This window comes from Scylla paramamosain, chromosome 38 (genome assembly GCF_035594125.1).
Source record: "Scylla paramamosain isolate STU-SP2022 chromosome 38, ASM3559412v1, whole genome shotgun sequence".
In the NCBI taxonomy this organism is placed as follows: Eukaryota; Metazoa; Arthropoda; class Malacostraca; order Decapoda; family Portunidae; genus Scylla; species Scylla paramamosain.
Genome location: NC_087188.1, coordinates 15,446,235 through 15,458,734, shown reverse-complemented (window position 1 = coordinate 15,458,734; position 12,500 = coordinate 15,446,235). Strand labels below are relative to the sequence as shown.

The window sequence follows — 12,500 nt, the reverse complement described above, 5'->3', positions numbered from 1 at the left end:
GTGGTGGTAGCAGTAGTAATAACAGCAGTAGAATAATCATGGGAGGAAGTAGTGTAGTAGTAGTAGTAGTAGTAGTAGTAGTAGTAGTAGTGATAGAAGTAGTACTGGCAGTAGCAAAATATAACAATGAATTATGAATAACTTACACATTTTGCATTGACATACTATTAGTTAATATTTCTGAGGGATATAGTTACTGTGTTTCACTCGCTGTGTGTGTGTGTGTGTGTGTGTGTGTGTGTGTGTGTGTGTGTGTGTGTGTGTGTGTGTGTGTTGTGTGTCATAATGATGCTTACACAAAACTCTAAACAAATAGAGCACATCCATCATTAACAAACATAAAATTACTTACATACATTCATACGTACACAAACACGACCATTTCCTGACACAAACAGACACACGTATGTACACACTATCTTACAGTCACTTCTGTTCAAAGAAAACGAGACTTAGGAACTTAGGAGAAAGAAAAAAAAAAGGATTTATATTGAGATGACGTGCAAAATTAATTGATAACACGTGGTTACTAAAAAAAAAAAAAAAGAATGTTGAACTTTTGTCACTGCGAAACAGGAGGGAGCGAGAGGGGTTAGGAGTAGGGGGGACAGGTGCTAGGGGTGACAGGGGGCATAGAGGTAAGAGGAGGGTGGTAAGTAAGTTAATTAGTTCACAGGCATCATAAAGTTACAGATAAAGTTATGTCTTACCTGTTATCTCATGTGCGTGTGTGTGTGTGTGTGTGTGTGTGTGTGTGTGCACCTGTCTTTTTTATGGACGCAGAATATCACACATACGAGTAGCTCGTAAGGACGCCGCTTCAGCCTTTATGACATTCCGCGGCCTTTTTATGACCCTCTCTTAACCTCGACAAACTTTAGGAAGTGATAAGGAAACCCTCTCTCTGTGACACCAATACCTAATTCCACCGCCCCTTCAGAACCCGTGGAATAGGAGCACCTTTCACGATGAATAACACAGAATAGTGATCATCTTTAGCTTAAGACCACACCTCCTTTTCGGAATTCAGTGTTATCTTATTTTCTATGTATGTAATGCTTTAGTAAAAAAAATGTTCAAACGGAAGTGTTGTAGTCTGTGATGTTAGCCTTGGAAGCACTAGTGGAGAGGCTGGAGAGGTCAGCGGTGGATGCAGCAGGGTTGTCAATGCCCTGTGGTCCCTCGTTCTGTTTCTGTATGAACTGGTGATACTCCTTGCGTAGTGTAGCGTCTTTAGGGCACCATTCCGAGGTCGGCTTGAAGCTGTTCTTGATAGCGTCTAGGAAAGAGTCTGAAGTGCTGCGTTGCTTCACGACCTCTATCACGAAGAAAACGGGGAGCAACATGCACGCGATCACTGCCAGGAAGATGCCGAAGCCTGGGAGGAAAGGGATGTGCGTTAGAGACAGACACACACACACACACACACACACACACACACACAGATAGATAGAAAACGAGTCATATTACAACTATATTATTTCAAAGCAACGTTTTTCTCCCCTTCCTCCTCCTCCTCCTCCTCCTTCTCCTCGTCCTCCACTCACCAATGATTCCCGGGCTGAGGGTGTGCTTGCCAACTTTTAGAGGTTCGGCAAGGATCTGGCTGTAGATGAAGATGACAGACAGGAGGATAGGGATGAGCAGAGTCCAGCAGAATTTCCAGTAGTATCCAGTCTTCCTGCCCAACATAAACTCGATATCTCTGCAGAAGTTGTTGATTCCGTAGACCCAGTGCACGGCCGCAATCTCAAACACCACCAGGATAAAGATGATGAAGCCCTGGAGGAGGAAATGACATGTTTACAGTTCGTTTTTTTTTTTTTTTTTAGTTTTCCCTTCCTTCCTTCCTTCCTTCCTGCTTTTCTTTTGTTTTTGCTAAATTCCTTGATTTATTCTGTATTTTCTTTGTTACTTTGTCTCTCCTTTTCCTATTTGTTGTTACTTTTCATTTCCTTTCCTTCCTTTTCCTTTTTTTTTTCGTTAAGTTCCTTGCTCTATCGTATTTATTTTATTTTCACTTCTTTACTCTTCTAATTTTGTCATGAGTAAAAAGAGATATATTAAAAAAAAAAGTAATTCTACTAAATCCATCAATCTTTCAATACAAGGGCGAATTGTCACAAGTACTTACACCGCCGTAGTAGTTGATCAGCTCCAGAATGTACTGTCCTTGCGGCGTGACATAGAATAGGCCGAGGAGGAACCCGGAAGCGCAGACCACGAGCGTGACAATCCACCTCTTGAAGTGCGGGAAGGCGTCGCAGATGATAGTGATGATGCAGCCGGTGAGAGCAGAGGCGCTACCGACCCCCAGAGTGAACAGCATGAGGAAGAACAGAACGGAGAACAGTTGCGGCACCCAGTCAAAGCGAGCCAGCACATCAGGGTAGCTGACAAAAGCGAGGGAAGTACCGCCGCCCTTCACTACCTCGGAAACATCGACATCCAACTGTTCCGCTAAGTGACCGAGAATGGCGAAGGTAGTGAAGCCAGCCAGGAGAGATGTGAGGGTGTCAGTGACAGAGATAATGGCGGCGTCGCGGTACACGTTGTGGCGGAAGGTGTTGTAAGACGAGAACATGATGATTGACCCAAACCCGACCGAGAGACTGAAGAAGGACTGGTCAACGGCTGCGTACCATACCTGTAAACGTACACACGCACACACATATGGTATTAGCACGGACGAAAGGCGCTCACACACACACACACACACACACACACACGCACACACACACACGGTCTATTAGTGCACGTGACGCGGGTTTGTGTGCACACGTGACAGTTTGAAGGAAAGATTAGTGTAAACTTTGCCTGTTTGACTGATTGTTATGTGCTAGGCATGCTCACACACACACACACACACACACACACACACACACACACACACACACACACACACACACACACACACACACACACACACACACACACACGATACAACCCACTACACTCACTCTCTCATGCGTGATTTCCCTCTTAAGCTACCACACCTGAATTCAAACACCCTAAAAACATTTAACCCTTCCTTGAAACGTTTATTGATTTTTAACCTTTGAATCTTCCTGTGTATAAAAAAGAACAAAGAATTAAAGACTCAAACTAAGTAAACTCACCTTAGGCTTCAGTAGTTCTCCCCAACGAGGCTTTATGAAGTAAAGAACACCCTTGTCAGCGCCGGACAGCGTGCACCCTCGGATGAGCATGATGAAGAGGACCACGTAAGGGAAAAGAGCGGTGAAGTACGCAGCCTTGCCGGCACTCTGAACACCCTTAGCCAATACGACGAAAAGGATAATCCAAGAGAAGAGAAGGCAGAGGGTGAGGCGCCACTCTGGGGCTTCAAGACTGTGCAGGCCTGTGTTGTCGATTTGCAGCACTTCTCGTCTGTAGAAAGCACAGAAGGCGGTGTTAGTGATATGAATGTGTTTTCCAGTATCCTCAAAAGTTGGCTTCAATAGAGAGTTGTCTTACTGAGGAGGTTTCAGTTTTTCTTTCGTTCGTTTTAGAAGAGGGTTTAGTGATAAAGGAATACTAAGGAAAACCAAACAGCAACAGACTTGTAGGTCCTTGCAGGGCTGTTTGGTAACTATAACTTACCAGCTACAGGACAGAGAGACGGAGGAGGTGGAAGAAAAACAAAAGAATGCAAGTGAGGAGGAAGATGAGGATAGAGACAATGAAAAGACTGATAGGGAAGGAGGAAGACAGGGAGAAGGAAGATGAGCGAAGAAAAATTAAGACAAAATTAAGGAAAACAAGACCAAAGTAAAAAAAAAACAAGGAAAGAGGAAAAGGGGAAAGACAAAGACCCTTTAAAAAAAAAAAAAGAAAACTCAACCAAAACACTCAAATACTCACGAGAAATAATCTTCGGCTGCTGATGTAAATTCTGACACATTCTTCCCCATTGCCTCTGCCAGTTCAGTCACATTCTTTGTCCTATCAATGCACACTTCTGAGGCCCAATCGCCACACTGGGACCAGGGCAAGACGCTACTGAAGGAGGCGAAGAAGTAGAAGACGGTGAGACCCATAAGGGAAACGTAATAGGTCACCACTGCCCACGTTGCGAAGGCCTGGCCGTAACCCACACCTGCAGGGGAAAAGAGAAAGTGTGGGTTTGTTTATCCTGTTTCGCCCTCTTGTACTCACTCTTGGTTTTCCCAGAGAGAGAGAGAGAGAGAGAGAGAGAGAGAGAGAGAGAGAGAGAGAGTTTAGGTTTCTTGTACATACGTCTAGAAAATTACCTTTGTCTATTTTCTTTTAAGAATTATGCTTTTTTTCTCTTAAGTTACCAAAACAAAGCAATTATTTAAAAATTTTATGTTCTTTATTTTTTACTTTTATATTTTACTTCTTTGTTAATCTTTTTATTACTCCTATGTTTTGTTTTTATTCCTGCCTATATTTTTACTGTAAATATCATTGCACGTTGCACTCCTCTTCTTATATACTTTTATTTACTTTTCTTATATATTGTCTTTATATCCTATTTCCCAGTTTTTCTTTCCTTCACTTCATTTGTAACAGTTCACATCTTCAGCGTTCACTTGCATTCTCCTCACAACTCGTGCTAATATTCACCTTGATTTTGTGGGACCGGGCGCAAGTGATTGCCAGGTGAAAGTGAAGGAAGAGTGGCAAGGTGACGGGACGTGGGAATGCAGTGAAAGTGTTGAAAACGAGGAGGAGGAAAGGAAACGTTTGGGATAAGATAGCGGTATTGTTGTTGTTGCTGTTGTTGTTGTTGTTGGTGGTGGTGGTGGTGGTGGTGTCGGTAGTGCTGGTAGTGATGATGTTGTTGTTATTGTTGTTTTTGTTGTTGTTGTTGTTGTTGTTGTTGTTGTTGTTGTTGTTGTTGTTGTTGTTGTTGCTTCTGCTACTACTACTACGACCACCACCACCACCATCCTAACACTTAATACTCACTTAAATTACTCTTTCCGTTACTTACAAAATCAACATTGTAACATTTTACTGTACACACTAAAACTCCACTTAACTTCTTCTAAATTTTCATAACTTGAAGCTAATAACTCGTTTTCCTTGTGCTATCTCTCTCTCTCTCTCTCTCTCTCTCTCTCTCTCTCTCTCTCTCTCTCTCTCTCTCTCTCTCTCTCTCTCTCTCTCTCTGGTATTTCCTTTGTGTGATTTTTATGTGAAGAGCCTCCAGGGACAAATTAAACTGAACGAATGGAAAAAAATTCTAATAGTTTGGTAATTTAGTTGTAAAGATGCCTTGATACACCTCTTCTCTCACAACTATTTAGTACGGAGGTGGACTTTTCTTTTTCTTGGACAATATTCTTAGTCTTTCATCCCTTCCACTAGTAAACTCTAGAACTCCCTGCCTGCTTCTGTATTTCCCCTTAGAAGTACCTATACTGTCCTTTCGTTGTCCTTGGCCAGTCCCTCTTACATAAGAAAGACAAAATTTAGCAGAGTATTGTGTTAATAAGTCCTATTAAGGTAGTAGGCAGACACAGGTGACACAAGGTGAAAGTCATGTAGTACCTGCCACCTGATTTGCTGCAGGTGGGGCAGGTAAGGTCAAGCCAGACTGGCCTATCTCCAAGTGTGTGGTAACCTTTCTCTTAGCGGTGCTGATGGTGGTTGAATGTAGTGAGAGAGAGAGAGAGAGAGAGAGAGAGAGAGAGAGAGAGAGAGAGAGAGAGAGAGAGAGAGAGAGAGAGAGAGAGAGAGAGAGAGAGAAACTAATGCTTAGTCAGAAACAATGTTTACACACAAGTCATGAGAGAGAGAGAGAGAGTGGGGGGGGAGGCAAGAGCAAGCAAGAAAAGACCTTAAAGTACACACAGACACACACACACACACACACACACACACACACACACACACACACACACACACACACACACACACACACACACACACACACACACACACACACACACACACAACGTACCTCTGAAAGCAGGCGAGATATCCCACACTTTGACGGAGCCTGAGGAGGAGAACTGGCCGAGACAAAGCTCCATATAGTACAGCGGCTTGCCAATGAACATCAACACGAGGATGTAGGGGATGAGGAAAGCGCCCCCACCGTTTTCCAGGGCGACGAACGGGAACCTCCACACATTTCCAAGACCGACAGACATGGCAATGCAGGAGAGGAGGAATTCCACTGGGTTTGACCACTGCTGCCTCCCGCCATTGTCCGTGGTTTCCTATATAGCAGAAGGCGTTGAAGAAGTGTTAGTTTGTAACGTTATAAAGTCATATTCGTGTTTTTTGTATATAATTAATAGGATTTTGTATGATTTCACTGCAAGACAATTTTTTCTTCTCTTATTTTATGTGTGTATATGTTTTCTTTACGTATAAATTCTTGTGTTTTCCTCCTATTTCTCTTTCTCTGTGTATGCGTGTCTTTCTTTGTCTACCTGGCTTGTGTTTACCTGTCGCTGCCTCTCTGTCTGTCTGTCTCTCTCTACCTGTCGGTTATTCTGTCCAAAGCGTTCATCTTTTTGTGTCTATTCACTTGTTCTTATACCATTTTGAATCTATTGGTATGTATGCATGTTTACCTGTTTGTCTGTCACTCGTCATCTCCATTCCCCTAAGTTTCACTCTACGTGTCTATTCCGGTCACCTATCTGTTTATTCCATTTACCTATATATTTATTTCAGTTACCTATCTATTTATTCCAGTCACTTATCTGTCAACCCCATTCATTTACCTGTCATTTCCACTCATCATCTTTTGACTCCATTCACATGTACCGTATCAATTTCACATCTATCCATCAACTCATCATCTAACTTCCAGCTATTCTACTTTCTTATATATATATATATATATATATATATATATATATATATATATATATATATATATATATATATATATATATATATATATATATATATATATATATATATGTCAGTTTCACTATCTGTCATCTTAGCTGCCTGCCAACTCCACCTCTACCTGTCAGTTACACATCTTGTCAGCTCCACTCATCTTACCTCCACTGTCATCTCCACTCTCGCCTCCTTCTCCTTGCCATCTCCCTCTCCTTCGAAACCAGGATTGATGTTACTCTGGAAATACGTAAGGAAAATTAAAATTAATAAAAAAATTAAGATAAGGAAAAGTACGATGATTATGTAACGTTATTCAGAAATGGTTGTTTGTAGTGAAGGAAAAGGGAAAGTGTTTTTTTTTCTTTTTCTTTTTTCTTGTTTTTAGTATTTTGTTTTGTTTAGTTTGTTATATTCATTTTTGTTTTATTTGTCTTTTTTTTTTGTCGTTGTGTTCAAGGAGAAAAGAAATTTTGGTAATAGTGTGCGAACATACACACACACACACACACACACACACACACACACACACACACACACACACACACACACACACACACACACACACACACACACACACACACACACACACACACACACACACACACACACGCATACGCACATACACTCACTCACGGTACACGCAGAATCCCGTTGACACCTTCAGTACCGCCTTACCTTTCACTACACACACACACACACACACACACACACACACACACACACACACACACACACACACACACACACACACACACACACACACACACACACACACACACACACACACACACACACACACACACACAGGTAACCTTAGAAACTGACACCATTTCCAGGACCCCGTTATGTGTGACTCCTACACAGTTCTACACAGTCCTACGGGATAGACTCACCCCGCCCCTCCAAAACACCACTTTGTCCGCCACGCTTTGTATAGGAGACTTCATCCTGCTGGAGTCCTTAGTGTCTTGTCCTTAGATCCCTTAGTGTTTGTAAATCCACGTGCAGTAATCCCGAACACTTCCAGAAAGACAATGCTGCTGCCTCCTTCCGACTACCCCCCTTTATACCTCCTAATGTGAATGGAACACGCGAGTTACCAGTTCGTTATTTCTCTGATCTTTCCGTGTATTTCTTTAATATATTGTACGTGGCACCGGAAGCATCAAATTACCGCTCCTTACGTCAGTGGAATTTACGTCAAATCGGATGTAATGTGTCTTTGGTTCATTTTAACCTAGTTCCTCTTGACTTGAGTGATGTTGCGATGCAGAGACGGAAACTGCGTGACATCACCAATACGTCACACAGGTGTAAGGTATTCCCGCAGGCCCCCGCTTACCTGCGGGGGCCTGTTCTCCTCCTTCCATCACCACCACGCTTCTCAGACCAGCTTTTGGTACTGCCCGGTCGGTCTTTTCTGAGAATAACCGCCCTTACTTCTGAGTTATACCACATCCTTAAGTTATATATAGGGACTTTGCACCATGTATAGAAGGTACGCTATATTATCACAATTTCCAGTGGTGTACTAAGGAATAGCGTATGTTTATATGACACCTGAGTTAAACTACATCCTTGAGTTATATAAAGTAACGATGAATAATGAATGAACATGGAACAAGCACTACAGCATACATTATCATCATCATCATCGATGAATGAATGAATGATTTGGTAACACGTGTATTGGTGATTATCTCTGGATTGAACAGGTAAGGGAAGGTGAGAAGGAAGATGTGAGGAAAGAATAGGGCAGGGAGAGTGATGAAGAAGAGAGAGAGAAGAGGAAGAGGACGGGGAGGGTAACGAAGAAGAGGTGAGGGAAGATGAAGAGGACGGGGAGGCTGACAAGGAAAAGGAGAGGGAAGAGGAAGAGGGCGGGGGAGATACAGACAGGTTGCTTACTCACTCCTCTTCTAGGAAAGAAACCTTCGTTCCTCTTCATGACTCAGAGATCACTAGTCGCATTCTTATGATAACACTAGCCATAATATCTACTACTACTACTACTACTACTACTACTACTACTACTACTACTACTACTACCTGTTTACTCCTCATGTACTTAAGAATTCCCGCTCTATTAATAATATTCTAAATAATGATGATGTAAGTACCTTATTCTTTGTTTATAACGTGGAATAATAGTGTCATGGCTAGAGAGAGAGAGAGAGAGAGAGAGAGAGAGAGAGAGAGAGAGAGAGAGAGAGAGAGAGAGAGAGAGAGACCGGAAGCCCAAAACTTGAAAAGCCTAAATAATTCCCCAACATCTACTCTTGGAAATGGAGGATCGGATAGGAAGAGGAAGAGGAGGAGGAGGAGGAGTAGGAGGAGGAGGAGGAGGAGAAGGAGGAGGAGGAGGGAGAAAGGATGGAGGATGAAGGATGGAAGAAACAGGAGTGAGAGGAGTGGGAGCAAGTGGAAGAGCGAGTAAGAGAGAGGAGGAGGAGGAGGAGGAGGAGGAGGAGGAGGAAGATGTGTGTGTGTGTGTGTGTGTGTGTGTGTGTGTGTGTGTAAAAATACCAAGGGAGATGTTGACTAAACCGGTTTCTCTCTCTCTCTCTCTCTCTCTCTCTCTCTCTCTCTCTCTCTCTCTCTCTCTCTCTCTCTCTCTCTCTCTCTCTGACCATTTTTTCTTCCTCCCCCTCCTAATCTAGCCATTTTCTTTTTCCATCTTCTCCTCATGTCCTCCTCCTCCTCCTCCTCCTCCTCCTCCTCCTCCTCCTCCTCCTCCTCCTCCTCCTCCTCATCATCATCATCATCATCATCATCATCATCATCATCATCATCATCATCATCATCCTCTAGCCATTCCCTTACTCCTCCTCCTCCTCTTCCCCAGTCATTTTCTTTATTCTTCTCTTCCTCTTCCTCTTCATCCTCTTCCTCTTCCTCATTCTTTCGGAAACATTCCTGCATTACGAATGGGAAAGATATTTTTTTCTTAGAGAGAGAGAGAGAGAGAGAGAGAGAGAGAGAGAGAGAGAGAGAGAGAGAGAGAGAGAGAGAGAGAGTGTTAAGGAAAGGAAGGAAAATGAGTTGACTTCTTGTAACTGTCTCTCTTCATTTCCTTATTCCTATAATTATTGTCTTCCTATTGTTTCTTTCCCTTTGTATTATCCTAGAGAGAGAGAGAGAGAGAGAGAGAGAGAGAGAGAGAGAGAGAGAGAGAGAGAGAGAGAGAGAGAGAGTGAGTGTTGAGGAAAGGAAGGAAAATGAGTTGACTTCTTGTAACTGTCTCTCTTCATTTCCTTATTCCTATAATTATTGTCTTCCTATTGTTTATTTCCATTTGCATTATTTTAGAGAGAGAGAGAGAGAGAGAGAGAGAGAGAGAGAGAGAGAGAGAGAGAGAGAGAGACTGACGCAGACGCAGCCCGACAGACAGACCCAGAACCAAACAGAAAGCCAAACATATGTAAAGACAGACCGATAGAAGGATAGATAGACAGAGACAAACAGATAGGCAGAAAGACAGACAAAACAGACAGACAGGTCAAACAAACAGATAGACAGATAGATAGAGAGACAAAGAGATGCAGACACAGATAGACAGACAGACGGACAGGTAGACAGAAAGATAAATACACAGGGAAAAGACAGAAATGCGCACTACATTACTGGGTTATCTCTGTGTCAATAGGTGAGCCCCAGTTAGTTTAAATCCCCACTCATTCTCCCAGGTGTTCACAGGACCCCTTTAACCCAGCAAAGGAACACACCACACACAGGGGAGAGAATCAGTTCACCATTCTTACACATTCCGTCGTCTTAAGCCAATTAGGGGAAGTTATTGATTAATGTTATGATCAAGTTCCCCATTGACAAACTTGAGAGATTTCTGTTGTTTTAAAAGGCAAAAAGGTAAAAATAAGCCATCTAGTTAATGTTTTGGTGAAGTCTGATAGTGTATCTTTAGAAGACGTAAATTTGTGTGTGTTTATGAGTAGAAATGTTTGAGAAGCGGAAGAAAGACAACGCTAAGAATAATGCAGTAAGTTAATGATGTTATTAAGTTTTGGAGTGTAAGTGTTGATAATTCACGTGTGCTGTTTAATACGAGTGTACAGAAATGAAAGAAAATGGAGCGAGTGCTTGGAATGTATTAAACTGTTTATGTTTGACAGTGACTGTAATTTAAGGAAGATCACGTGCGCTGGTGAGGGGTGATAAAAATTCTGTAAAAGGAAATGGAAGAGGACTGGGAGTTACCAGTACGAAATAGCACCACGTACACTTGAATGAACGGATGTGTTACGCTCGTTGTGTTCAGCGTCCCAGTAGGAAAGACGCAGAAAGTATGATGTTCATGAGTAAAGATATTGCGCAATGATAATGAAATAAAGAAAATTCTCTCTCTCTCTCTCTCTCTCTCTCTCTCTCTCTCTCTCTCTCTCTCTCTCTCTCTCTCTCTCTCTCTCTCTCTCTCTCTCTCTAATACGTAGTCATTCTGAACCTTCCTCCAACGTTGTGGACAATAACAAACTTTTTTTTCCACGTTTCGTTCAAAAGTTCCGCCGCTTAACACCTCCAAGTGATATAATAACTTCCTGTTTTAATTAATCCCTCCCTTTCTGTCACTGCGCCTCGTCGGGACCTTGACCTGTTGGTGGTGATGGTGGTGGTGATGTGTTTTTTTGATTTCCAGGATTCTTCACTTTTTTTTTTTTACCCGTTCATTCTGAGTCTAAAATGTCCTGTTTACATGCAGTTGTAAGTTATAAAGAGACTACGTGATAAATCAATAAATAAATGATAAGAAAAACATTTAAAACACTCACACACACACACACACACACACACACACACACACACACACACACACACACACACACACACACACACACACACACACACACACACACACACACACACACACACACACACACACAACATCAACACTAACATTAAAAAAAAAAGTAATAATAACTTAATCCTAAAAATGAATAAATAAACAAATTACGGCAGAGACATAGATTTAAAAAGAAGGAAACATAATCCTGACTACATAACATGGAAAACCCCTGAGTGGTGTGTCCCCCCTACATCACAGTTTCCTCGTCGGCATTACAACATTTCTGTCACTGGTCACTTTAGTAATGACTCAGAAGGTGCCCTGCTCCCTTCACGCCACCCACACCCAGCTCAAGTGTTAGGATCGTATTTTGAAACACCTCTGCGCCGCGCCTTCATTACTTTCAAGGAGCTCTAGTTGACGTGACGCGGATTTTTAAGGGTATTCTTACCGTTCTAGTGACAGATTAACAAGATCTTTATATTATTAACAAGAGAAATAGTCTTGAGAACTTGGCTTATTAACTCTATTGCCTTTAAGAATAGTCGTGGTGAAGTTATATAGTTTGTTAGGGCTATTTTTTACCGCTTCACTGACAAATTAACAAGTTCTCTACATTATTAACAGGAGAACACTTGTGAAAACCCAGCTGGTCGTGGTGAGAGAGTAAAGCGTCTCAGAATACGGGTTTATATTAAATGACACAGAATTTTAAGGATGTTTTTACCATTATCAAGACAGATTAACAACATTTCTTTATTATGAAGAGAAGAAACACTCTTTTAACCCAGAACATCATCTCTGTGACCTTGGAAAACAGTTCAGGTTACAGAGCAAAGCCTTTCAGAATACGGCTATAGACACACTC

At 42.1% G+C, this 12,500-nt stretch overlaps 2 protein-coding genes across 4 annotated transcripts in view; one reads left to right on the top strand and one right to left on the bottom strand.

Moving 5' to 3' along the window:
- The window catches only part of LOC135091886 (sodium-dependent nutrient amino acid transporter 1-like), an 8,133-nt gene extending 240 nt beyond the window's left edge, over positions 1 to 7,893 (bottom strand). Inside the window, exons 1-8 of the mRNA XM_063989944.1 lie at positions 7,728 to 7,893; positions 6,997 to 7,071; positions 5,933 to 6,194; positions 3,865 to 4,099; positions 3,120 to 3,390; positions 2,135 to 2,647; positions 1,548 to 1,782; positions 1 to 1,378 (exon numbers count right to left, since the gene is read on the bottom strand). The exon at positions 1 to 1,378 is cut by the window's left edge and continues 240 nt beyond it. Coding sequence (XP_063846014.1) covers positions 1,077 to 1,378; positions 1,548 to 1,782; positions 2,135 to 2,647; positions 3,120 to 3,390; positions 3,865 to 4,099; positions 5,933 to 6,194; positions 6,997 to 7,071; positions 7,728 to 7,781 — 1,947 coding nt within the window. The 5' untranslated portion in view covers positions 7,782 to 7,893 and the 3' untranslated portion in view covers positions 1 to 1,076. The remainder of the gene's footprint in view (positions 1,379 to 1,547; positions 1,783 to 2,134; positions 2,648 to 3,119; positions 3,391 to 3,864; positions 4,100 to 5,932; positions 6,195 to 6,996; positions 7,072 to 7,727) is intronic.
- Positions 1 to 12,500, top strand: part of LOC135091884 (anaphase-promoting complex subunit 2-like) — a 74,968-nt gene that overhangs the window by 38,088 nt on the left and 24,380 nt on the right. The gene's annotated exons all lie outside the window — the stretch shown is intronic.